The sequence below is a fragment of the Astyanax mexicanus genome, chromosome 5 (genome assembly GCF_023375975.1).
Source record: "Astyanax mexicanus isolate ESR-SI-001 chromosome 5, AstMex3_surface, whole genome shotgun sequence".
NCBI classification, from domain to species: domain Eukaryota; kingdom Metazoa; phylum Chordata; class Actinopteri; order Characiformes; family Acestrorhamphidae; genus Astyanax; species Astyanax mexicanus.
The window spans coordinates 55567443-55595269 of NC_064412.1; the positions used below are offsets into that span (position 1 = coordinate 55567443).

At 36.5% G+C, this 27827-nt stretch overlaps 1 protein-coding gene across 1 annotated transcript in view; it reads left to right on the forward strand.

Annotated features, from left to right (window-relative positions):
- The window catches only part of abcc4 (ATP-binding cassette, sub-family C (CFTR/MRP), member 4), a 41471-nt gene extending 13856 nt beyond the window's left edge, over positions 1 to 27615 (forward strand). The window contains exons 10-30 of the mRNA XM_022675362.2: positions 80 to 169; positions 277 to 468; positions 1405 to 1499; positions 2121 to 2207; positions 3057 to 3153; positions 3496 to 3699; positions 5047 to 5184; positions 5291 to 5328; positions 5477 to 5574; positions 6598 to 6744; positions 11547 to 11626; positions 13439 to 13589; positions 14312 to 14431; positions 14543 to 14653; positions 15421 to 15521; positions 15630 to 15821; positions 16301 to 16546; positions 17441 to 17613; positions 17780 to 17885; positions 19595 to 19729; positions 22511 to 27615. Coding sequence (XP_022531083.2) covers positions 80 to 169; positions 277 to 468; positions 1405 to 1499; positions 2121 to 2207; positions 3057 to 3153; positions 3496 to 3699; positions 5047 to 5184; positions 5291 to 5328; positions 5477 to 5574; positions 6598 to 6744; positions 11547 to 11626; positions 13439 to 13589; positions 14312 to 14431; positions 14543 to 14653; positions 15421 to 15521; positions 15630 to 15821; positions 16301 to 16546; positions 17441 to 17613; positions 17780 to 17885; positions 19595 to 19729; positions 22511 to 22600 — 2691 coding nt within the window. The 3' untranslated portion in view covers positions 22601 to 27615. The remainder of the gene's footprint in view (positions 1 to 79; positions 170 to 276; positions 469 to 1404; positions 1500 to 2120; positions 2208 to 3056; positions 3154 to 3495; positions 3700 to 5046; positions 5185 to 5290; positions 5329 to 5476; positions 5575 to 6597; positions 6745 to 11546; positions 11627 to 13438; positions 13590 to 14311; positions 14432 to 14542; positions 14654 to 15420; positions 15522 to 15629; positions 15822 to 16300; positions 16547 to 17440; positions 17614 to 17779; positions 17886 to 19594; positions 19730 to 22510) is intronic.
- The last annotated feature ends 212 nt before the right edge of the window (positions 27616 to 27827 follow it).

The following is a 27827-nucleotide window of genomic DNA, read 5'->3' on the forward strand; positions in this document are numbered from 1 at the left end:
CTGCCTATTTGTTTCTCATTACACTGGTTGTACACACAGTACAACTCATGTACTCAGATCCTTGTCATTCTTTCCCCAGAGCCTGGATGCTCCAACTCTGCAAAACGTGTCCTTCACTGTAAAGCCTGGGATGCTGCTTGCTGTAATTGGCCCAGTTGGGGCAGGAAAGGTCTGTAAATAAATATTTTATTTTTAATAGATTTTATATGGTTTTGTCTTTCTCGTTATGACTGTGATCAATTGTTGTTTCCTTTATTTTCATATTCTGTCCCATAGTCCTCCCTGCTCAGCACAATTCTGGGGGAGCTGCCTCAGGACAAAGGGGTGGTTAAGGTCAGAGGGGATCTGACTTATGCGTCGCAGCAGCCCTGCGTGTTTCCAGGGACAATCCGCAGCAACATCCTGTTCGGGAAGGAGTTGCAGCCCCAGAGATATGAGAAAGTTCTGAGGGCCTGTGCTTTGAAAAGGGTTCGACTCTTTCCTGACTGTAAAATTAGTTGTTAGTCTTCTCTTTGGCTATTGTTCCTCTAAGTTACGGGAAAAAAGGCTTTGATTCAATTGCCTGAAAGGACATACAAAATATAAAAAATATTATTATTGAAATATCATTCAGTGCTGCATTGAAACACACTTTAAAAATACTTTTTCCTTTTTTACAGTGCGTAATTTATAAATGATGTGGAGCAGTGGTGAAGTTCGTAAAGTAGAATTAGATCATTATGTTGTAGGACAATGAGGAAAATGCATAGTCCATTATTGGCAAATGCTTAGGCCCACAGAGGCATACTTCAAACCGAGGGGTATGAGAATCACAGATAAATTTGGTAAAACGGACAATTAGCACTATATTACCATTGTTTAATGTGTAGTTTTAGTGGTTTTATGGCCGGATTCTTCATAACAAGCCTAAAAAAAGATTGCTAGTAGTTTGTCTCAGTAGCTAGCTAGCTAACTTTCCTGTTCCACCTTAAATGATGCAACAAACAGCAAGGGCTGCAGCATTTAAGGCGGAATGGAACGATAAAATAAAATCTAATTAAAGCTAATTTCAGCTCTCTATCACAGAGGAATTAATGAATAGACAATAATAATACATTTCTGCATCACCTGCCCTTTTTCTGAAGACATATGATAAATCCCTCACGTTAACTAGTTAACTAGCAGCAGCTAGGTTACTGAACTTTAGAGCTCCTGATGGCGTATCGCATGCTTGAAGGTTTGTCCCTATTATTAGAGGGGGGAGGATTTCACCACTACCCTTTGTAACTCTTCAAAAGGGAACAGTTAAACTCGAAAAGAAGGGGTAGGGATAAGTGGTAGGGCCAAGGGGTCTATAAAAATGGGTTGTAGCTGTAGGCTTTAGTGTTTTTTAAACCACTGTTTCTTGTTTTCTTTGTGCTGTAGGATATGGAGCTGCTCCCCGAGGGAGATCTGACTGTCATTGGGGACCGCGGGGCAACTCTAAGCGGAGGACAGAAAGCTCGGGTTAACCTGGCCAGGTATAAATGCAGGATTATTGAATTTAGAGGCAAGCATACTGTATAAAATAAAAATAAAATTACACAATAAAAACCCTATATCACAATATTCTTTAAGGCAGTTTATTTTGTATTTGATTTGCTATTTACTGCCTTTATTTTAACTGTTTGTTGGCAGTTTACATGCGCTGCAGCATTGCTGGTCACTATGTTCTTTCTGACATTTGAAGAAACATCTTAAAAGCTTTTTTACCTTCTGCATAAGATCTACAAAAAAGTTAATTTATGTTGATGTTTCACTGACTGTAACAGGCAAAATAGCATCTCAATCATTACCCTGTGATGTTGGCACATTGCTAACTTCATTATGAAACTCTGGCGAGGCTGACAGGAAATTGATTTGCAAGAACAGTGTAATGCTGCTTAGCCTGTGTCACATTTCTGTGAAATCCTGTAATAATACTATGCCAACTCAGTCTGTGTGCTTCTTTCACTTCTTTTACTCATTTACTGTTCTGTGTCTCTCAGTTCAACCGCAAATCAAAGAGCAAATGACATTTTCCTACTGTAGTAGGAGCACATGATTTAAGAAAAATATTTTTAATAAAACAGGCGTTATAAATTGTGCATTGTGTTTCCTAGGGCTGTGTATCAAGATGCTGATATTTACCTCCTGGATGACCCTCTGAGTGCAGTGGATGCAGAAGTGGGCAGACATCTGTTTGAGCAGTAAGTTTTTCTTATTTTCTTGTATTTCTCAATACGGTTTTGTTGTATTTCTCAGTAGGGTTCTGTGCATGCAGTTGGTAAGTGTTCAGATACTCATTATACTGGTGGAATCTCGATAGGGATATCTGGTTAATGATGTTTACTCTAGTTTACTCTAGTTTAGAGCTTAGATTCTCTGCCCGACTTGACCCGAGGCCCGACGTGAACTGAACTGTTTGCACTTAGACTATAAGCTCAATATAAAAAAGTTTGTTTGTTTAGAAATTATCTTCTATTCTTAAACAATGTTAAATTATATTAGATTGGAGCAAAGTCATTCACATTCAGACATCATTCTTGTAGTCTAATTTACCGATGTTTAGGCCTGTGGATCATTGTTCGCATTGTTTTTGTTTTAATCTTTCTAAAATCTGTTTTTAATAATAATGTTTCTTAAATAATAGGTCTTTTTCAGTGTTGCAATGTTAATTAACAACATTCTGAACAGATTTCACTCATTCAAACAGTCAAAATTTTTTCGAAAAGCTTAGTTTTAACGCACTTGTTGAAAAAAATGTAGGTTTAAATCGGGCTTGGGCTCAAAATGATCAGTTTATGGGGTGGGTTGCGTCGCGCTCGGGCAGAACGAGCACGGGCTCTGGCCGGGTCGGGCTGGATATTTTGGGCCTAATCTAAACTCTACTCTAGTTGTTTAGCCTTTATTCTACTTTCTCCACAAAGCATGTTAGTTTTACACATTCGCGTTTAAGTTTAAGTCAGAGACGTTTTTAAAAAATGCCAGACTATAGTTTGTTCTCTCTTGCTCACCCCTGCATAGCCATCAGTGTGATTGCATGTTTTCTTGTGCAGGTGTATCTGTGGTGTTTTGAAGAAGAAGCCGAGGATCCTTGTTACTCATCAGCTTCAGTACTTAAAAGCAGCTGACCATATTCTGGTTTTAAAGGAGGTGAGTGTGCAGAGCTTCTGTCCCACATTCCTTACCTAATGCCTAATCCGTAAGGTCCCAGATGAAAACTTTGGATAGTTGTAGTGAGACAGCATGTGATCTAGGCCTTACATAAACCTTTTGATCATTTATTACAGTTTTCATTGTAAAAACACCATATCAAATTAAACCCATTAAAACATCTGATCATTCCCAACTCATCTGATTTAACTAAAAGCTTTTTAAATGTTTTTATAAACACTTTAACTTGTGTAAAATTAGTTAAATAAAGGATAATAATAAATGAAAATGTTATCTCTCCCTTTCTCTCTCTCTCCCTCTCTCTCTCTCTCTTTCTCTCAGGGTCACATGGTGGCACGGGGCACATACTCTGAGCTGCTGCGTTCAGGTGTGGACTTCGCGTCTCTGCTGAAGAAGGATGAGGAAGAGGAGCAGCAGACTGTAGGGACAGTAATCTCCTCCCGCACTCGCACCCTCTCGCAGAACTCTGTCCGCTCGCGCACATCTTCACTAATGTCCGAAAAAGACGACGGCGAGCAGCTACCAGTACGTATCTACAAATTTATTTCATTTCATCTATTTAAAAACATATACATTTTTCCTGAAATAGTGCCCATTAATACCAGTTGGGTTCATGTAATTATGAATGAGAACAGAACTAACAGAATATCTCTGACTAAACGGTATATATGTGAAAGAGCTGGACATAATGTGGACATGATTATTCTGATATGTGAAAATACCAGTAGTAATCTCTAGAAGCTGTGAATGGGATGTGCGTGTCAGTGCTGCCATCTGTTGGTCTTTTTAAAATGTACTGTCCCAGTCAAAATATGGATGCACCTCTTCTCTGTCATTTAATGTGTTTTCTTTCTTTATAAGATTTTTACATTGTAAATTAAATATTGAACACTATATTAAAGCTAAACAGAAACACATACATAATTTTTGGTATTTTAATCTCATTATCTTCATGAGGGAGAGTCACCTGGAATAGTTTTCTCAGCATCTTGAAGGAAGGAGTTCCTGGAGGTGCTGAACAATAGCTGCTGCTTTTCCTTCACGCTGTGAAGCTCCAGCTCATCCCAATTAAATCACCTCGAATCACCATCTCAGTTCATCAGGTTTAGATCAGGGGATTAATGTGGAGGACAAAAAAAAATTAGTTTACTTTTGCTCTCTTTTAAAATCCAGGTGGCTGTTTTAATAACATATACAACTTAAGCTGCGAAAGCATGATCTTTGTAATTCAGTTGTCTCACAAGTAGGGATTGTGTTATTAGAAATGATAACTGATAACTGTAACTGTTTACTTGATGCTCTGAAAATGTACCTAAAACTAGGGGTGTGCCATATCGTTTTGTATGCAATATTAATATCACCAACATTTTTGAATATTGTGAACAATAATTTACCCTGAAATATCGTGCCATATCACCCACCCCTAATTATGACATCAGGGTACTATTTTTTGCTGTTTTTATCTACTAGAGATTATAGAGTATCATTTATTTTACTTTAATCCTGGATATATGGAGATATTTGGAGTGCATTATTAGTGTTATGACATTCTGAATCATTGGCTTCTGTTAAAAATTTGATAACATTCTATTATTATTTAATATCTCAGTTAGGGGTGTGCTATATCATATAGTTTGCATTAATAAAATGTCATTTTAATTTTGTTGCAGTAATGTGTTCTTAAAATAATTTTTTTTTCAAATGTTTTGTCATATCGCCAAGAGTATCTTTTCATGAAAATAGCATGAAATATCATGGTGTTATTTTAGGGCCATATCGCCCACCCCTGCTTAAAACCCCTCCACAAATTTCCACATGTAAAACCTCTAATCTCCATCTTTACCTCTTCGTTCTGTGTTGTGTCTTGGGCAGGCAGAACCGGTCCAAACTCTTGCAGAGGAGACCCGCTCTGAGGGAAATATAGGATTCGGCATGTATCTGAGATACTTCACTGCTGGAATCAGCGTTCTGGTTCTGCTCGGTCTCGTACTGCTCAACCTACTCGCACAGGTACAGCATACTGCAACAGCACTGATTACCATTTTAATTTATTTATAATATATATTCAGTGGACTGTTAAAAAATGTTAAAAACTTGGGTTCTCTTTCTGCTCTAGACTGCGTATATTCTTCAAGACTGGTGGCTCGCTTATTGGTGAGTAAAATTGAAGCTAAAGCAGTATATTTTCATGGTTATAACACCTTTTAAAATGCATCTCTTTGTGCTGTATGTTTAAGTGTTTTTGATATCAGAACATAGTAGTGTTTTGAATGCGATTTATATGATCATGTGATCTTAACAGGGCTTCAGAACAGGAGAAACTGGATTCCATGAACATCACTGTTAACCACACTGTTACTGAAGAACTCTCTCTGGATTTCTACCTTGGCATTTATGCAGGTACACACACACCTGTCTGGTATCAGATGCAATAATTTCATTTAACATTATATAAAATAATATAATAACATATAATTTTCGATAGTGTAAATTATATTATAGCCTGAAATATTGTGCCATATCACCCACCCCTAATTATCACATCAGGGTACTATTTATTTATTTATTTTTTTGCTGTTTTTCGCAAAAGAAAAATTAACACTGATTGCATTATTATTATTATCATGACATTCTGGATTATTGATTTCTTTTACAAATCTGATGATTAAAGTCTTGTATTTTTTAATATCTTAGTTAGGGGTGTGTAATATCATATAATATGCAATAAAAAATATAAATTTTCATTTTCATTTTGTTGGAGTAGTGTATTCTTGAATTTTTTTAAATTTTAAATGTGAAAATATTATGAAATATATCATGATATTATTTTAGGGCCATATCACCCACCCTTAATCTACATAGTTAATTAATTTGCAGATCATTTTCAATATATAAATATTAATGTTCAATTACAAAGAATTAATGTACAGAAAATAATTTTCTATTCAAAGAGTTGCCAGTTCATTAGAAGTATGGAGTGTTAATCCGCATTTGGCTCCTTAAACAGCGTTCTCTAAACAGTTGCTATGTTGCTATGATCTGTGCCCTGACAAAATAAAAATCAGCAAATATATGTTGCTGCCCTGAAGCCTTGCATCCTGTGTACAACCCGGCAGCTTACTCTGGGACGAGATGCACAAAGAAAAATCAGACAGAAACTAAATAAGAATCCAGATGAAGAAAAATAACAGTATAGGTGCACACTGCTTTGCTAATTTTATACTAAAAATTGTGTGAGAGACTGAAAGTGTATTCACATATTAGAATTATATTATTTCTCAGTATTGTTAAATCCCTTGTTTAAATATTTTAAAGGCAAATACTTTAAAATTCTTTGCTGTTAAATCAGTTTTAGATTGCTATTCAAATTGTGATATAACAACCTCAGCTCATACAACACGTTTAACCTGTTTTTGTCTTCAGGTTTGACTGTGGCAACCCTCATATTCGGCTTCATGCGCAGTCTGCTGATGTTTAACGCGATGGTCCGTTCAGCCCAGACGCTCCACAACCGCATGTTTAACTGCATCCTCAGGACCCCTGTCCGCTTCTTCGATGTTAACCCAATCGGTGAGTGTGTTCAGATGAAGCTTCTTCTTCAAACAAACATTAAAACTGAACACTTAACTGATCAACCACACGAGACAACACGTAAATTATTAGTCTAACTGAAATAAAGTATAGAGTTGTTCCCATGATTGTCCAGCAGAGGGAGGCAGACTCTGGATTTTTTTTTATTATTCTTCAATGTTGCTTTAAATAGTGTTGTATACTTTCTTACTTCTACTGAACACATTAAGAGCTAAAATAAACACAACTAAATACATAGTTTTAGTTAAATTTGGTTTTATTGTATTGACATTTGAACTTCATTTTAACATAATTGAGAGATGAATGCAATATAGCTAAAGAAATATGTTTAAGAAATATTATATAAAATGTAATTTCTCCCTCTTGTGAGGCAGAAAAAACTGTATATTACTATAAGCTTTGTAATTTGGATCGTCTTGCATTTTCTAACAATAGTTGTAAACAAGAGAGCTGGTAAAAGTTATCTAAGCGCTTGTAACTCTACTTCAACTAACCCTACTTGGCCCAATCAGTATACATAAATAAATAGGTTGATGATTGATATTTCCATGCCTCTGTCTGCCAACACCCTTGTATTAGATTATCTTGCAGATTAAAGTATGATCATGAAAATAGATCAATAAATAATTTTGGATTAAGATAAGATTCAAGATCAGCTTTATCACTCTTTAAGTCAGGTTGTATTATTTAAAAACACAAAGACAAGTTAATTAATTCTTCAAGTTCTTCTGGTAAAAGTTATCTCAGAGCTTAAAAGGTGGTAGCTTTCACCACTTTAGTGGATAGACGGCTTATATTACTTAAGTGGAAAGAGAAAAATCCTTCTAATTTTAAAAATTGGGTGCTCGACAAAATGCAGTTTTTGATTTTAGAAAAAAATTGATATACTTAAGCAGGCTGTAGTGGAAGATTTCATAGTATCTGGCAACCTGTTTTGACCTGTATAGACAAAATGGACTCTGTGGATTAGTCGACTGATAATTTTGAATAAGTGAATAAGTTGGAAACTATTTAATATTCAATTTTATATTTGTGAGCTTTTTACCTTTTGTCTTTTCTTTGAAGAAATGATATATGTGCTTATATAGTCGTGGTTATATTTATATATTATCTGTTTACTTATTGAAGAGACAAGATCAAGATTGATGCAGTGTGGCGGTTTTTGTTTTTTACTTGTTTTCTCAAATGTTTGCATATATTATACTATGCAAATAACAATAAAAAGACCATTGTTTAAAAAAAAAAGTTATCTAAGAGCTTGTAATTCGTGGCATGGCATCTTTTACTGACTTAGCGATATACAGGATTAGAAAGTGTGTGTGTGTGTGTGTGCGTTTGTGGAGGAAGCAGGAGAGATTTGGTCTTAATAGTGTTTACTCTAGATTTTAGTGTTTGCTTTGGCGAGTTGAGTCCACACACGAGTGTTGAGGGCATTAGCTGGGTGGTTGAGGGGAAGCTTTGGGATGAAAGCAGCGTCAGAAGCAGGTGTGTGAGGAGTCGTTAAAGTGGGCAAACACTTGGCCGGCTCCCTCACACCCAGAAGCTGGTTGGCAGGACAGCCTTTCACTCCTCTTATCTGTACAGAATGAGGCTATGGATCGATAAGCATTCTTAGAAAAAATCTGAACACATCACCAGAGAAAGCCTTTATAATGCTCTGATAGTTTAATTAATGTGCTTTGCTCTTTAAGGTTGTCTAGATAAGATATTATTTATGAGCGCCAGCATTGACTTGTGATTTTTGACCCGGTGTACCGATATAAGCCGGCTAACGTAAACAGAAACCTAATGCACCCAACGTGGCTCCATCAGAGCATATAAATAAATAAGTTGATGATTGATATTTCCATGCATCTTCCGATTGCCAACACCATTGTATTAGATTATCTTACAGATAAGTACGAGCATGAGAATAGATCAATAAATCATTTTGGATTAAGATAATCAGCTTTATCGCTCTTTAAGGATATTATACATGTCAGGTTGTATCATTTAAAAAAAACACACAAACACAATCTTGTTCATTCTTCTCTAATGTGTCTTAAAATTATTATATAAGAGTATACAGAGTAATTAAACTCTGCTCTAAATGATTAAACTCTTACTCTTATCAGTAGTTACTTACTGACAGTAGATATGTTAAGCAGTTATCTGCTGTTCCTAATGTAAAGCTCGTTTTATTAGTGTGATTGCTTTAGGCAGGAATCACTCTATTGTTCTTGCTGAGACGATATCAGGATATTTTAAAATCTGAAACATCCATACTGATCTGATCATACTGCAATAGTATGTGAACAGTAAGTTTTAGAAAATAATATCGACGCCAATACACTCTTTTATAGCAATACACTGAAATAAGTACCGGTATGTAAACTTTCACCCAAACATTTGAAATCCCTGCAGGTCACATTTTTCCAAATTTGGCAAAATTAAGTTAAAAGGCTAGTTTTATGTTATGTTTTTATGATTTTTGAGCCGATCCAACCTACGGTACCACTTTAAAATAAGACTACCTTTATAAAGGGTTTATAAATGGTTTACAATTAGTGTATTAATGGTTACTAATTAGGTTGTAAATGCCTTAAAAATCATTAATAATCAGTTATAACATGGTTGTAGAGTGTAATAAGTGTTTCAGGTGGATTAGTTTCTCTTTCTTGTTTTCTGGCTTTCACAGACATATTCGGTCTCTTTCCAGCTTCTGCCAGAGTGTCTGTATGTTAGTTTGTAAAGAATGAACCAGTAGTCCTTGTAGAACTGTTAGAACTAAAGGTCGGAAAGCAGGTCGCAGTTCTCGCGAGCGTTGGTCGCGGCCGCCTCGGAAAACTTACAGAGTCTGGTTTGAGCTCAGAGGAGCTCCGGCACAGACACGAGAGCACCGCTATTCCTCCTATTACACCTCAATGCAGCGCTGCAGTGAGTTTCAAGCTGTAATTTTACTTCTTTAAAAAGATCAAAAATCAAGTGCTGCTTTAATTAGGATATTTAAATATTTCAAATTCCAATTTGAATGTCTGAATGTGCTTAATAATTGAAAGTAATTGCTTATTAAAAGTGAATTATGGTGATATATTATCATTATACACACTTAAAGTGTGTATAAATAAGTATACTCAAAATATAAATCGTTCCTTTATTGAAGACAGAGATTAAAAACAGAGATCCCTGCCTGTTGTTCATCTTCAGATATAAAATCTGCTACGTCAGAACTTTGGCCTCACTCTCAATGTTTGATTGCCCTGCTAATGGTTTAATAGTCACACAGTACACAAGTGTGCCCGATAATGGAGCACCATGCCTGTGGTTTACAGGACAAAAGGTAGCTGATACTGTGGTTTCTGATTGCGTGGCACACTGCAGGCTAATCATTCAAACTTGCAGGAGTCCAGAGAAAGCGGCTCAGTGAAGCAGTTTAAAGCCTGTAAAGAGTAAACGGCCATCAGCGAGTTTCCGCCTGTTGATTCACAGATGACTTGCTCCTTTTTTGGGCCGCTTGTTTTGGTCAGAAGTGTTCCTGATGATAATCTGAGCAAAGGAGCTTTTTACACGTTTCGAGATCCTCCCCACTTTATGGTTGTTGAGGAGATGTTCTGAGCCCTTTGCTGCGTTGTGTTATCAGTAGCGTTTGTACAGGGTGATGACAAGAAGTACTCAGGCATTATCGCCCTGCCCTAAAAGAGCTGTGAAAATTATTAGGTTGGGAAGACTAAGTGTTAAAGCTGCTATTAGCTACAGCCGTGCTACGCTAACACACAGCAGCCAATTAAATCTCAGCATCTCAGCTTAAATAGACACACGAACGAGTGCTCTGCTTATTTTTATCTCTATTTGTGAACAATCACTGGAACGGTGTGCACAGATGGGCTTTTTCTCAGGAACAGCGTGTTGTGTTAGCCCTTGCTTGTGGAATGACTTGCTTTGTTAAAGATAAATAATTGTAGATGTTTTTTTTTTTGTTTGAGAAAGCTTCAGTGCCTCTCTTCAGTGCTTGTGTTTGCTGTTGGTTTTAATTGACTCTTTAGAAACCTGATAAATGCTGTTTTTTCTACAGTGCTATTATCATTGATTATCTCTTACATTATCTCCTATTATTAATGAGGTCTGACTTTGAAAATTTTGTATTATGGTTTTGTTTCCCTTTATGAACAACTTTACATTCACATTGTCTTTAAATCTAACCTATAAACTCTAGGTGTAACCTATAAAATAAAACCGTTACCTTTTTAAATAGCAGTGAACTTTTGATTGTTTGGAAAATTCAGAAATTAAAAATTGGAGTATAAATAACAGGAAAAGTAAAAAAATAAAAATATATATAAATTAATATTAAAAGTAAATAGTAAAAAGTAAAAATAAATAAATAAGCAGCAACAAAATGTATGAAATAATACAAAACTGTAAAAAATCAAGACTTAACAATACAACAATAAAAAGAAAATAAAAATGTCAAATTCTTTTTATTTTTTAAATGGTAATTTAAACTTGTTAAGAGACCATTTTGATTTGTTCCCCACTGATTGAGATTAGAACCTGGTCTTGTCACATGCCCAAGAACTTGCTAAGTTCAGGTTTGACACATCTTCATGCAATAAATGAATCTATCGTATTAAGGCAAAATAGCTAATAATGTGCACAATTTCCAGAGCTCCCAGTCATGTTTAAATTATTGATTTATTTCTATTTATCCCAATCGAGGAGAAGATAGAGTAGCTTTGACAAGAAGACATTGTTCTATAAGTGCGAAATGAGATTTGACCTTCTTGTTTATTGTTTTTTTTCAGGAAGAATTCTCAACCGCTTCTCTAAAGACATCGGACAAGTAGACTCCTCACTTCCTTGGACGTTTGTGGACTTTATTCAAGTAAGCTGTGTATAGGGTATAGGTAGAGGATTGTGTCTGTTTAGGGGTAAAAACTGTTAACTGATTGCAGTATTTGATTACTGATCACAATGATGAAACAAAAAAAAAGATGCAGAGAAATAAACTGTTCAGTCCTTTGATTGGAGCGTACCAGCTAATTCCCTGGCAACAGAGAATGTGGTCAGCGTGTGAGTGTGTAAGATAAATGCCACTTCATGTCCACAATGTGCCATTGTCTGACACTTGACAGACTAAATAAAAAGGGCACAATAGTCCTCCATTAAAGCTCTTTTCACTCTGTCAGGAAGGGCATCCTTCCTTTTCTCTTTTGGTGGCAAGCACACTGAAAAGACTCAACCATCTTGACCATTGTCACTCATCCTTCTTGGGGGCCTTCCCTTCTGTCCTCTCTCTGCTATTCTTCTCGCTATTAGCTGCTGTGGTATGAAGGCAAAGACCGAGAATCTATAGAAAAGGGCTAAAACCATCTAGACGCCCTTGTAAAAGCAAGGGCTTTGAGGGCTTTCTTCTTACGATTGTGGGCAGTAGACCCACTGCCCTTGAATGCTCGGGCCCCGCTTAAACACAGTCCATTCCCCTTCTACCCTCATTTGTCACCCAATTTGTGAAAAGAATGACCCCTGTCTTAGCTCACTGGGTTCTACCAAGAAAGATGGGACAGCTATTTCTGTGCCACCCAGATTTTACTTTGTCTCAAGCTTAGCAGGGTGGACTGCATTGCAGATGTTATAACCAGGCCAGTGGTTTGGAACAGAAGCTCTTTTTAAAAAAAAAAATATATAGAGAGCAAAACAAAAAAAAAAAAACACTCTTAACTGGCTGTTGTGCCTGTAGCACGAGGAGATTCCCATGCCATCAGCAAAAAAAATTAAGTACCAAAGATTGGGATATCCTAACCTTTGGTGAGGGAGTTAAAAAATGATTTTGGACCATTGGATATACAACCACAAATAAAAAAAATAATAAAAAAAAACAATAACATTGTTCTGTGATTAATGTAAATAAAATAATGAATGTAATATTACAAAATGGATTTATATTATCGGAGTCAATTATGTAAAAAATATTATAATAATCAAAACAGTATTCAGAGAATAATCATGATTAAAAAAACTACATGCTTGTACCACCTGTACTTCTTTTTCTTCCCTTTAGAAGACGAGAGTAATGTACTGTGGTGTCTGTCAGACTAGATATTTTTTACTTTATTATAAAAATAATATTAGTTTTAAGGTTTTTTTATAATAAAAATATATTTTAAGGTATGTGCCTCAGAGGGAGAAAGAGAAAGCTAAAGAAAAAGTACTACATATACCTTTTGAACTTAACAGTACTGCTAAAATGTCACCAGGCTGTAAACCAGGTAAAATGATTAACATGCATTTAAAAATAATCCATATAAATCACATGCAGTAATGCATTACTATTGACAGCACAGATATACAATTAAATGAAATAAATCTTGACCAGAAAAAAAACATGCAGTTTGTTGGGTCCAAATGAGAAACACTGTGTTCATTTTGTTCTTATTTGCTTTTTCTGTCACTGTAACCTTTTCTGATTCTGGGGTTTATTAAATGAGGATGAGCAGAAAGTGTCGAGTCATGCTGTAATGCTCTTTGAGGTTTAATACTAAGGAGTTCTTCTGAGGACTTCTGAGAACAGCTCAGCAGTTAGCCACCATGACAAAGAGCTTATACGCTGTACCTCTCTCTTACTCTCTCTCTCTCTCTCTCTCTCTCTCTCTCTCTCTTTCTCTCTCTCTCATTCTCTCTCTTTCTTTATCTCTAGGTGTTTTTGCAGATCATAGGTGTCATCGCTGTGGCTGCTTCAGTCATCCCGTGGATTCTGATCCCTGTGCTGCCACTTCTTATAGTCTTCCTGTTCCTCCGGCGCTACTTTCTGCAGACCTCACGTGACGTCAAGCGCCTTGAATCCACTAGTCAGTGTCTGTTTTGTGTTCTATGTATAGATTGGTGAATATGATGATACCCATAGTGGAAAAAAGTAGATTAAAGTATACTAAAGTATACTAAGTATACTTAGTTGAGTATAAAAATATATTTTTATATACTATACTACAATTTTTAGCATGTTACAAATTTAACTTAATTATTCTTACATTTAAATGTGTTAACACTGTATCTTATAATTTACTCATATTTATATGTTCCTAATTATAATTACAGAGCATTTAAATACATCATAACTGTCATTATAACATAATATCAGTGTAATACCTAAATATATTTTTAAAATTTTACCAATGTAGTAATTTAATTTACTTTCTAAAAAGTTACGATACATTGTATTTTAAGTAAACTACTAAAACAGTTGTTTTTAACACACTTCACTTAAAATATTCTAGTATAGTATATTCAGAAATAAGTATTTTAGTATACTGAATTACATTAAACTAAAAGTGTACTTCATAGTAGTCTATTTATTTAAAAAAGTTTACTTTCAAACATTTGATGAAAGCATAATATTAATGAACTTAGTAAGTACATAAACCTGTTAGTATATTTACAGCATACCTGGACATTTTTCAATATGTTTTAAGTACAATTAAGTATATATGTTTTTCATCAGGGATAGTATTATTAGAAAAGATGGAACAATATTTGTGTGTGTGTGTGTGTGTGTGTGTTTTCTCTCATCTAGCTCGCAGTCCTGTGTTTTCCCACCTCTCATCCTCTCTGCAAGGCCTTTGGACAATTCGTGCCTTCAAGGCTGAGGAAAGGTTCCAGCAAACGTTTGATGCCCATCAGGATCTCCACTCAGGTCTGGTACTGAATCTTCTGACAGTTTAGATCTTCTGCATGAACACAGGGCTTTAATCTGCTCTTTACAGATGAACAGAAACATAATGTTGATTGTTCTGTTCTGCTACAGAGGCTTGGTTCCTGTTTCTGACCACGTCACGCTGGTTTGCTGTGCGTTTAGATGGAATGTGTTCCATTTTTGTCACCATCACTGCCTTCGGATGCCTTCTTTTGAGACAGAGTAAGTAGTAAAGTAGTAAAACCCCTGGCAAACAATATGGGAGGACAATTTTTGGAGGAAGTTTTTTTTAATTGTTAAATTCACTTTCAAATACGCTTTCTTTAAAACGTGAAACTCATATTTTATATAGATGTATTACACACAGAGTGATCTTTTATTTTTTATTATGGCGTACAGTCAATAAATCCCAAAAATGTCTCAGAAAATTATAATATCATATAAGACCAATTGATAGTTTTGGCAGTGTGGGCAGTGTGCCAAGTCCTGCTGTAAAATGAAATCCGCATCTCCATAGAAGTTGCTGGTGTTGATCCACTGTGTTTTATAATCAAGTCCAAAGTCAGTGCAGTGTTTTCTTGCAAAATCTTACAGCACTTCATGCTTCCCTCTGCAGATAACTTTTATGGAGAAGCGGATTTCATTTTCCAGCAGGACTTTTGGGGGTTTTCATTAGATGTACGCCATAATCATCAATAATAAATCAAATAAACATTTAAAATAGATCTCTGTTTTGATCTGAATTACTCAAATAAAGCAACTTTTTAGTGATATTCAAATTTTTGTATTGCTTTAATTTCTGACACAGATGTGCAAACCCACACACAGCTTGTCTAATCCCTGTAGAGTCATACTCTCAATAAAATAGGACACTTTATAATAGAAAAAACATTAAACGTATTGACGATCATGAGTAATGCAATTGAACTGTATTCTCTGTAATTCTAATGATAAATTCTAATCACATTCTGGCCTGTTTTTTCTTTCAGATCTGGAGGCAGGTGCTGTGGGTCTGGCCTTGTCTTATGCAGTCACTTTAATGGGAATGTTCCAGTGGGGTGTGAGACAGAGTGCTGAAGTAGAGAACATGGTAAGATTTCCTCTTCTTTAGCTGCCTTGCTACAAACAAAGAACCATGTGAGAAAGTTTCTGTTAATATCAGCCTCTTATCTGCATGGTGTTCTGTGTGCATATGTAGATGACCTCTGTGGAAAGAGTGATGGAATACACAGAGCTTGAGAATGAAGCACCATGGGAAACGCAGGTTCGGCCTCCTCCCGAGTGGCCAAATAAGGGCTTGATCACATTTGACCAGGTCAATTTCTCCTACAGCTCTGATGGGCCTGTGGTTCTCAAAAACATGTCCGCCATGATAAGACCCAAAGAAAAGGTCAGTCACGTACATCAGCAATAATTTTAATTTACTTTCTTAGGGAGTTTTCACACCTGCGTTTTGTATCTGGTTATCTGGAACTCTTGAGTCTGTTTTAAATAAGTTTAAGATCCTGTTCTTAAGTGTACTCCGATTTGTGTACATTTGGACTAAACAGCTTACATTTGTAGTATATTGGTATTTTTTCACAATTATTACTACAGCTATGAGCAAATGCACAGAAATGTTCACCATATTTTAACGTATTTGAATTATTTCTTCTGACCAATAAGCAGAGAGAATGTTCTTGCCTTGGACTTTGTTACGCATTTGCATTTTTCCCATGTGTAAAAACAAACCAAATCTCGTTAAATAATTTGAACTATAGGTGTGAAAATGCCCTTATCATAGTACATGAATTAAGCTTGCTGTTCTTCATGTATGTCCCGCGATTAGCTTTTTTTTAAAGCTTATTTCTTGCCTTTTGCATTGTTTAGGTGGGAATCGTGGGTAGGACTGGTGCTGGAAAAAGTTCTCTGATTTCTGCTCTGTTCCGGCTGGCTGAGCCGGAGGGTAAGATCTATGTGGATGGTGTGTTGACCTCTGAGATAGGTCTACACGATCTTCGGCAGAAAATGTCCATCATCCCGCAGGATCCTGTGTTATTCACCGGCACCATGAGAAAGAACCTGGATCCTTTCAACCAGCATTCAGACGAGGCCTTGTGGAATGCTCTGGAGGAGGTATACATGCAAAACCAGCAGTCAGTCTTTACTAGTCGTAGCAGTAGAAAAATACACCGACATGCCAAAATTTATTTAAAAGAGAAATCTAAATGGAACAGTGCACTGACCCGTGGGATGTATGTGGGGCCTCCTGCGTTAAGAGTGTACTCACACTTGGCAATTCGTGTCGTGCCTGGGCACGGTTGCCTCCCAAAGCACAGCTTGATTGACTAGTGTGATCACTCCTAACTACGCTACTAAGCTTGGATTTGAGCAAAAACATGGCGGTGTTGTGCCAAATTCAGCACCTGCATCAGTAAAAGCACCCCCTCTCAGAAGCATGCGATATGTCGCTGTGTTTGTAACTGTGACTGAGATAACCGTGACTTTTGGCACATATTTCAAAGTAAGTTAAAATGGTTTACCTCCTCTTTTATTAAGAAGACACGCTCCAGAGAGAGGGCGCTTTACACGGCGGGAGTGTTGAATTTGGCACAACACCAGCAAGTCCACTGGGCAGTGAGTAATGAGGTAATTGTGCTCGGGCACGGATTGTTTAAACGCAGTGTGAGTGCAGGCCAGAAGGGGAGTGGGGAGGGGGCAGAACCGTGCTCCAGCACTATTCAAATTTATGTTCACTAACACCTCACTACCAACACAGGTGTAGGCATTTTCAAGCCGTTCCCTTGGGTAACCTTTCGTAATCTGTTATATGATACTTTTGGCATGTCTGTGCAAAAACAGAGAGACACATTAAGCTTTACTGATTAGTGCGTACTCACTCAGGAATAGATTTAAGGTTAAAGCTATAGGTTGTGCCTAATAATGATAGGAACAGTCAGTGTGTGGATGTTATTTGTTTGTGTTAATATATATATATATATATTTAAATATACCTGTATTCACTCTCAGGTACAGCTGAAGTTTGTGGTGGAAGAGTTGCCCAGTAAGCTGGAGACGGTTCTGGCTGAATCCGGTTCGAACTTCAGCGTTGGCCAGCGGCAGCTTGTGTGTCTCGCCAGAGCCGTTCTGAGAAAGAACCGCATCCTCATAATTGACGAGGCCACAGCCAACGTAGATCCGAGGTACAAGCCTGTAGACCCGCTGCACTCATTCTTCTTAAGTTTAATATACTTGTGAACTGTGTAAGGGATTACACGGAGGATTGTGGTGAACTCTTAAATTATGTATTTCATTCACCCCTGTCTTATCTCGGAAAGCTGTGGTTAAGTGCCTGCCTGCGTTTTACAGAACAGATGAGCTCATTCAGAAGACCATCCGCGAGAAGTTCCAGGAGTGCACTGTGCTCACCATTGCCCACAGACTGAACACGATCATAGACAGTGATCGCATATTGGTGAGTGGCACAAAGCAGTGACCTTTAGCATGTGCATGAAGCTTACAGATAAATCACAGAAAGAAAAAAAACAATAAAAGTGTCTGTTAATGGAACAATGCTTTGATACTGAGTTAAATCATAACAAATAATTAATACCTGATAAAAGCAGATAAGAGGCATCAAGGGGTTTCTGAGATGACTGACTTCCTAGACAAAAGATTTATGGTAGCCTGGCAATGGAAACATAATGCCGTTGATGTGCCGCCTTATCTACCACATTTTTATAGTGTAATATAGCAACTATTGTGATTTATGTTTGCTGAAGTGCTGAGGGAAAGAGCTAATGTAACAAATCACAGGAAATACAAACACTATATATAAATAACACTGAGTTTGTCTGTCTGAACTGGGGGGCTGTCTAAAGAGAGGGCAGAGAAACAAACAAAAAAGATATGTCAGTCAGCAAAAAAAAAAAAAAAAGTCATTATTGCATTATGCATTGGTTTAATTATAGTATTGTATTATATTATATTATAAAATAAGATTTTCTCATTTAATGCAGTTTGAATAGCCATACAAGGATTCTTTGCACATCTTTACTTCTTAAAGACTTAAATCACCTGTTTGAAATCATATATCATTATTATTGCATTTTTACTAGCATTAAACTATCCCTTCCAAGCTTTCTTTGAAATGAGTGGCTGGCTTAAAATGCAGGAATTAATGTATAATAACATATGAAATAATGTTGACCAGACAAAACAGGTTCATACGGTAATAAAAAAGAATGTAATTTGAAAATAGCAATTTCCAGGCCTGGATAAGCTTTGGAAAAATTTAAATACAGAGAAAGTTTTGGAAAAAGTCATGGAAATTTGCAATCTACAAATATGTGTTTGCATTTAGTTCAGTAATATAGCCCTTCACCATGGAGCTCTTGTGATCTAACACACATTTTATTATTGAATATTGTGTTAACATTGCTTAAATACATTTATTATTTTTTTTTATAGTTTTAGTTGATTTTTGGTTTTATTGTCCATGTCTGCACTAGTGTTTTAATGTATGGTCATGACAATTTGCCTTGAAGACATTGAAAAGTCATAAAAAAGTAATGGAAATTTATTGGTTAAAAATGTATAACCCTGCTTATTTTGTTTTGTGTCAGGTTTTTTTTAGAGTTGATTTTCTGGACCTAATCCTGGCACTTTTTCCCTGATCAGTTAAAAACAAAATAGTCCAGCACTGAAAGTACTGTCTCCTGCTATTTCTTGTTGACACTGTAAGTTCTGTAATACCGAGATATGCTGACTCACAGCAGCTCATGCTACTTTCAATCATTTCTCTTTCATCTGTGGTCAGTTTAGTGTCGCCCGCAGTGTGGCTGTATAATAAACTAAACCACAGCACACTCCCACCTCAAACTCACACATCACATAATTACTGTTTACATCGCACCTGCACACCTATTCTGCCTGACGGTATTACAGATTATTGCCCTTCCCAACAGTAACTACACTATACTCTAACCCAATAGTAATTACTGTTGGTTAAGGTCTGAAGGCCTAGATTTTAGAACAAGGGGCTTAAACTCTTGACCCCCTGACGTGAATATTGACCCCTGACATCACAGGTTGTCTCTTTATAAATACGATTAGCCCACTAATGCATCTATTGTTTTAGGAGTTCCCTCTTAAATTAAATATAACAATGGTTCTCGCTTGCAGGTTCTCGATGCAGGCCAGATCCATGAGTATGATGAACCTCATGTCCTGCTCCAGAACCCGGAAGGAATTTTCTACAAGATGGTGCAACAGACAGGAAAGGCCGAAGCAGCCTCTTTAAAACAACTAGCAAAACAGGTAAACGCCTACATGGTAATGTACAAATTCATACCTGTACATATGCATTTCTCAGGCACGTATGACCCCACGTTTTCTCATTACATTGGACTGTACCAATAAATTTAAATTAGGGCTGTCAAGGTTAAAGCTGTAACACAATCAATAATTTGGAATCAGTAACAAGTTATTATATTTTTAAAGCAATTAATTATGCATTTCGTGGTGAGAAAGTGATCTGGTCTCGATTCGACCTAACTATAAAATAAAATTATTTTTAATTAAGGTAAACTGCTGATAAGATACAGTTTAATCTGATATATTAGCCATATAAAAGCAGCTATAAACAAACACTCTCTTTGCTGCTCCATGCTGTTTACACACGCAGTGCAGCATTCACTGTTTGCAGCTGCCAGACTGAATTTACATTAATTCTTTTAGGTACATTTAAATATTCACTATAAAAATTTGCATCTTAAGAAGAACAAGTGTGATTAATCAAGATTCTATTTTATTTCTTTCTATTTTTTGCAAGATTGTGCTTTTATATAGGTTAGTGTTTTATTCTACTGTCCGTACGTAGAATATAAAATATTTAAGGATTTATATAAATGCTTTGTGGGTAAAAGTAAACCCTGTACTTATCAAAATTACACAATAGATAAAGGAATCATTTATAAGGTCTGCATTTGCAGAAAAGCAGCTGAAGAATGTTAAAAAATAGGACTTAAAAAAAAGAGTATATATCATATTAGTAGAAATACTAAATACTGTACAGATCACATGTTACTTCCCATTCGCATTTAGTGACCCTCTGTGTGTCCTTTGGATGGAGAACAGAATATTGTTAAACTGAATTGTCGGCACACTTCAACACTTCAGCCCCGCTATTATACTCTCTATCAGATAGCGGATCTCATGTACCAGAGTTGTTGTTTCTTTCTTTGTTGCCATTGGCTCAAAAGAAGCTTGGACTTCAATCTTTAAAGCTGTTTTCAGGGCCTTCTTTGAGCAGGATACTGAGTATGTAGTGCTGAAAACAGTTTAAACATGTAAGAAGCTGAAGCCTATAATGGATGGTAAAACCAATGTTGAGCAAAGAGGCAAATTTAAACTCCAATTCAGTTCAGTTCAGTTAGCTTTTTACAACAATAGTTGTCACAAAGCAGCTTTAAAGAGAAAAACAGGTCCACACCTCTTATGAGCAGCACCACAAAGATGCCAATACTTGTGGTGACAACAGTGGCAATGAAAAAAACCCTTACATTAAGAGGAAGAAACCTTAACCTTAGGAGGAACCAAGACTCAGTCAGAGGAACCCATCCCATTAGGGTCGACCCGCTCAGTACAATCAAATAACAAACAACAAACAAATAACAGAACAAAACAACAGTACAGAAAGATTATGTGGAGCTATAGCTAAAGCTAATGTAACAGGTGCTAGTTAATAAATGTAAAAATGTGATTGGAGTACACAGTGTTTTTTTCTTAATTGTGCACACTAGGGGTGGGCGATATGGCTCTAAAATAAAATATCACAATATTTCAGGGTATTTTTGCGATAACGATATACTTGGCGATATAGGAAAACTAAAATGTGAGGAATATATAACAATATATAATATAGTAGGAATATAGTATAATAGTATAACAGTATAATCATAATGTGGCAAAATAAATAATATAGCATAAAATAATATAATGCAGCAAAAAATATTGCAGAATATTTAGTGCACGCATATAAACTGCAAACTAAAACAATGATACAATAAATACACCTAAAGCTTCACAGTAAATAATAGACTAATTTTAAGACAGAACAGCCCTATTATCACGATATGGATTTTTAATATCATGATATTTCTGTCACAATATATTGTATACAATATAATATTGCCCACCCCTAGTGCACACTCCTTTCCTTCATATTGTCTATTTCTCACACACCCTTTCATGCTCTCACTCTTAATTCCCACACTCAGTAATTCCCACACTCTCGCACGTGCACAAGCCTACACAAACGTATTTGCACAAACACAAGCACACAAACATGAACCTTCTGCTCCTGCTGAAAGCATAACCAAGGAGCTTCCCCTCCTGCACAAACAACAAACAGCATGTCCTCTTTTTTCCTGTCCTGTTCTCTGTCTGTGTCACATGTGCCCGTGCCAGAAACGCACAAAACAAAGAGCCCTGGCCATTGTGCCCCTCGGTCCATATCGGTTTCTCTCTCTGCAGTGGCAGGCTGATGGGGGTTATTGTAGGAGCCTTTTGCCCCCCTCGTTCTCTCTCTGGATCAGGTTCCCCTTTGCCTCCCACTCCGCGGAGCTCATTCACAGAGCAGGCCCTCTGGAGCTGACCGGTGGGCTTTTAAACACACATCACCCGATACCGCACCACTCTGCCTTTGTGCCTCCTGAATGCAAACTCAATTGGGAGTATATCTGATAGTATGTCCAACTGTTTGTCGGTCGCTATTTGTGTCATCGGGACTTTCTTTTCCATCCGACAAAGAAATGGAACACCAGGTGTCTCTTTGTGCGACTTCTTTCTCAGCCAATCAGCGCTCGCAGATACAATGCGAGGTTTTGATTTCTGCAAAATAATGATATTAAAGAAGGGGGAATTTTGCAGCCATTCGCTGCTCTATTGTGCGCGTTCTCATGTTTGGGAATGCTTTGTTGCTTGACAAAGGAAATGAGAGGTATGTTTCATCTCTCTCCAAGTTCTTCTGAAAGGACCTTGCGCATCTCTTCAGCCGTGTAACGCTCACCCACACTTTCTCTCTTTCTCTCACCACAGGCCTATATGAACAGCAGCCGACCCAACCTGGCCAACGGCCTCAGCCCGAGCAAAGAGGCTAGCCTGGTTATCTTCGAGACGGCCCTGTAAAAACCTGTAGGTGGAAAGGCTATCAAAATGTCTCTGCCTGAAGCTAGCCCTCATCACAGATGTCTTGGAGCTGAGTCCAAGGTGAAGACGTCTGTGCCCCGTCCAACTGTACAAAACGGAGCGGAGGTGAGGTGAGGGGATGAGCTGGGCCTGCACATATCCAATGGACACAAGCTCAGTGCTGGACACACCAACACACACTGTAATACACGTTTATTATGGCGCTCGTGAGGCGACTGTGTAATAAGCATCATCCAGGAGAGTGATAGATCATTACTGCAGTAGTGATTTCTGTATATTATTTTTGGTTTGTGCCCTCAAAATCTGTCTGGGGTCATCTTTTGAATGTATAACGCTGTGGTCTATAGTATGTGCCTTATAAAGTGCTATGGTTATGAGATTTCGTGTAGCTGACGTTCTCAGGGAGCTTCTATACGGAGGCAGACAGTAGCCTCAGCCACTTACCTGAACGCTCCTTACCTGAAGTTATGCTGCTGCCTTTAATTCCTAGACGATATAATTTATAGAAATGCTGGATGTTTTTGTATTGAATTATTTATAAGCAGAATATTATTGTTATAGATATATATGTATATTTTTTACATTTCTTTCGTAGAAAGGTAGCATCACACTCAGCATGCCACAAGTCATGGGATAACAATCATGGGATAGGAATGTCCATGTCCATATCCATATCCGTTTAAGGTGTGAAGTGTTCTTTTGTGAGTGGTTGTGAACTGAACACTGGCCAGTGTGCTCATGGCAAGGCGACATGACATTATTACGAATTATGGCAGTTGCATTGGGAGAGGCCTATTGGAGATCGAGTGAGGTTGTGCTGGCCTTTTTTTAATCGCTTAATCCCCAGTGTGTGGTGTGAATTGGGAAATGCATCATTACCAGAAGGCATTACCACCCACAGTGAACAGCACAGCACAGCGCACATAGTGAAGTGGGTGTAGTAGTAATGATTGTGACTGCCAGCCTCTAGCTCAAACAGACAATGCAATTCATAAATCACATTTAATCACAATCACACAGGTAAAAACGTCATGAGACATTGTATTAATCCCTTGTCCCATGACATTTGGCATGTTGATATATATTAGCCAAAACCAAATAACTGCAATATGATGTTTCAACTGAGTTCAACTCGTCTTGTGGCCTTACAACTGAACGAATGTAAAATGTTTAGTAAGAGCTTTAGGAGATTTCAGGCCGTTGTAGAAGTTGAAGATCTTTCCTTGCACACTCCATCTTTACCTTTACTACAGTTAATCATCTTAAATTAATCTTTAATCTTCAGTTATGATAAATATGCTGACATTAAGCATTTTATATGTATGCAATTCTAGCTAAATTACAATAACATTTTATCCTATAGTGCATTCGTCTGTATCTGCACACGTCTCACATCAGTGTTGTTCAGGATGCAGTTTTCTTTAAATTGTGAAAAGCAGATTATAGACATATTGTGTTAATCCTCTGGTGGTAATGAACTCACTGTCACATCCAGTGTTTCAGTGATTCTGGATGTTTCTGTTAATATCTTTGCAATAATTCTGCACTGTTAAAAAAAACTTATCTTCTGCCTCTAGTTGTGTTTTTAATGAGTAACAAACAAGTACAAAAAAATTGTGTTTTTGACAATAGTGTACAAAACCATGCAGTCAAACCTTTATTCAGGTCAATATTTTTTAAGACATTAACATATACCAAAAATATAAGAAATGGCACTTAATTTTATGTATTATTTGTTGGTTTAACTTAACTCAGTCATTATTTAGTTTTGATTCAGTTTAGTGGTAAAGACTTAACCTAAGTTTATTCAACTCAAATCTACATAATGATTTGACTGAGTTAAGTTGAATCAGCATAACATGTAGTTTCTTTACAACTTAAAGGAGAACTTTGGTGTAAAATGGACTCTGGTTGTAGTTAAACATGATCAAGAGTACTAGTGTTTGTTTAAGATTTCTGAGATTCAGTAATTTTATGCTTTTTGTCCAGCACTTTTTACAATGGGTGGTTCAGGGCATTTACTTGCCAATGCCAATTTTTACAGCGTTATCCAGCTCAAAGTAGCTCCACACCTCATTGGTAGAATCCGGAGAGCCCTGACTTAAAACGAGGTATTAATTACCTAAAAAGTGCAGAAGAAGCTTATTAAAACCCACAATTTACAACCTAAAGCATGGGTACATGCCTGAATTTAAATGTCAGGGCTCTCCCGATTTTACCAATGAGGTGTGGAGCTACCTTGAGCCTGGATAACAGTGTTAAAGTGATTTATCTGCCCGAAGCACACTTTACAATGGGCGCTGGGCAAAAAGCACAAAATTACTGGATCTCAGAAAGCTGCAGGAGAGTGGAGGTGTGCTATTCAACAAGGGTAAATACACTTTATCATGTTTTACTACACTCAAAGTAAATTTTACACCAGAGTTCCACTTTAACAGAGCAAAAGCTAAATAATGACTTGACTTAGCTAAGTAGAATAAACTATATTATTAACATAGTTAGTAAATATATAGGGGTAACAAAAGAATTGAATTGGTGGCTTCGGGGATTTGTCCTATTCCTGCTATCTGTAATTGTTATTTAACTGTGTGTCCATCTGTCTTTTGTTTAAAAATCAGTAAGGATCGAGTTGTAGAAGACTTTAAAAGAGGCTTCTAATTAAACGTGTTTTTTCTTTGAGGCAAAGGAATAATCGTGTGGACGTAATGGAAATCTCAACCCTTATTTATAGCCTTGTAACTATAGATTTGAGTTGCGTACGATCTTGGAAAGCATGCATTGGAAAGAGCAGACTCTACAGATTGAGGAAATGATTAAACAGTATTTCTGTGCTGTGCTATCACAGAGATATTAATAGAAACATTCAGGCAGTCAGTGAGTTCATGGAAACCACAGGGTTAAAGTTATAAATCTAACCTGAAAGTCAGTAATACAAACACTGCGCATCCTTACATAACCAAGACTGATGGTGATCCTGCACTGTTCACCATCACTGTTAGATAAAAAACTTTCATCTCATTTCTGGTTTACACTTTTTTCTTTTTGACACAATTTTGACTTCATTTCTTTGTATTGTATAAGAATTTCAGGATGAATGGACCAATAGAAATGCTCCATAACTGTTTGTGTATATTTTTGTACTTTGATTCCCTTTAAAAAGTAAAAGCTTCTCCTTTACATTGTTAATATTTTAACAATGTGGCACTGTTGTTATATTTAGTGATAAAGACAATGCTGTATGAAAGTAAAGAATCTGATGTTTATAATCATTTTGCAGATATAGAACATTATCTGTACTGTTTAAACTGTGGAGATTTTCCTGTAATATAATTTAAACAGATTTTATAGTTTGTGTCTGAACTGTTTAGTGTTTTCTCTGCTCCCAAATCACCTGCTCCAACTCCTCTGCTTATTAACAGTCTTTTACTGAGTTGTGTTTGTGTGTGTGTTTGTGTATATTTGTGTGTTTGTTTGTTTGTTAGGGCTGCAATGATTAGTCAATATAATCGACAATGTCGATTATTTAAATTTGTCGACTACAAATTTTATTGTTGATTAATCGTAAATTTGTAACAGTACCACGTTACACAAAGTGCTGGGGACAGAAGCAGTTTACAGTCAACTTCGTCTGTGTCTATAAAAGTGCCCAAATACAAAAAAAATACATATTTAATCACTATTTATCATTTAACATTTAGACATTTAAATGCCTTTTAAATCTCATGTTCAGCTGTTTCTATCGTTTTTAGAGATGGAGAACGTGACAGAAATAATCGTTGAATAATCGACTAATCGGAAAAATTATCAGATTATTCGACTACCAAAATAATTATTGTTTGCAGCCCTTGTGTGTGTGTGTGTGTTTTTTTTGTGTGCTTGTTTGTGTGAGTACTCTAACTACTCTGCTTACTATCAGTCTTAATAGTCACTCTGTTTGCGTGTGTTTGCGCATGTGCCTGTTTGTGAGTTTGTGTGCGTGCGCATGTGTGTGTGTGTGTATGTATATGTGTATGTATGTGTTAAAGCAGGGAAAGCACTTAAATGTGCAGGGCAGTGGGCCTTAAGGACAAGGATTAAGAAACACTATTATTTAGGTTCTCCGCTGTGCTCATGCTCAGTGTTTCTGTATAAAGTCTGTTGATTGGATGGTTTTGTTAGAGATTATTAGAGATTGTTGGTGATTGTTAGAGATTATTATTGATTATTAGTGATTGATAGAGATTATTGTGAAACGTGAGCTTTAAAGGGATGTCAGATATGAACATGTACAGATGTTTGTGCCTTTATTATGAGCTTGTTAGCTCAGCTGTTGCACTACCAGCACCTTAGACCCTGTTTACACCTGATCACTTCATGCATCCTGATGAAGATGAAGATTAAGCCACAAAAATGCAAGTTTATTTGCAGCCAGGACACATTTATACAGATACAAATCTGTTTAATCAGTCTAACCACTTTAGAATGTGATCTGAGATGCATTTAATCTGCAGTGTAAACACATCTCTACAACAACCAAGACTCCTCCCTGAATTACTAAAAAGAATCAAAAGAAACAATTGCTTCACAATGAGCTGATTTGCATTTTCCCTCCCACACACCAATCAGATTCCAGGCTGTCTATACGCCTATAAGCGTAAGTGCATGTAAAGTGACCAGGTGTAAACGGAGTCTTCAATCTTACTTGAATAAGACCAGATTGTTTTTATTGATGATTTGAATTTTTTGTTTGTTTTTTCCTTTCTTTTAATTTTGTTTTTGTGTTTTTTGTGGGATAACTGTTTTTTGTTTCAGAAATCTGATTATTTTCCAGTAGTACAATTCAATTCTGTTAAAGTTCACAAATGTTCTGATGTACACAATTACTTACAAATGTATTTAAACAATATAAAAACTTTTATTTGTGTTTAAAATAAACCATAAGTGAGAGTTAAACTGAATCCTGAAGCAGCTCACTTTAAAACACAACTGAAAAATAAAAATATCAGTTTTCATGACTTGTGCATATGCTTTTTGCTTTACCTAAACTGATCAGCATCACTTTTCTCTGCTAAAAATGACGTGTTATAGTTTTAGTATATTGTAAAAATTTTGTCCTGTGTTTTTATTTAGCTGGAAAAATGCTCAGGTTAATAATTAAACGTACAGATATTAATAAAAGGGGCAATGTGCAATTCATTCGACTGTGCATGAAAATCTCTGGAGCAGT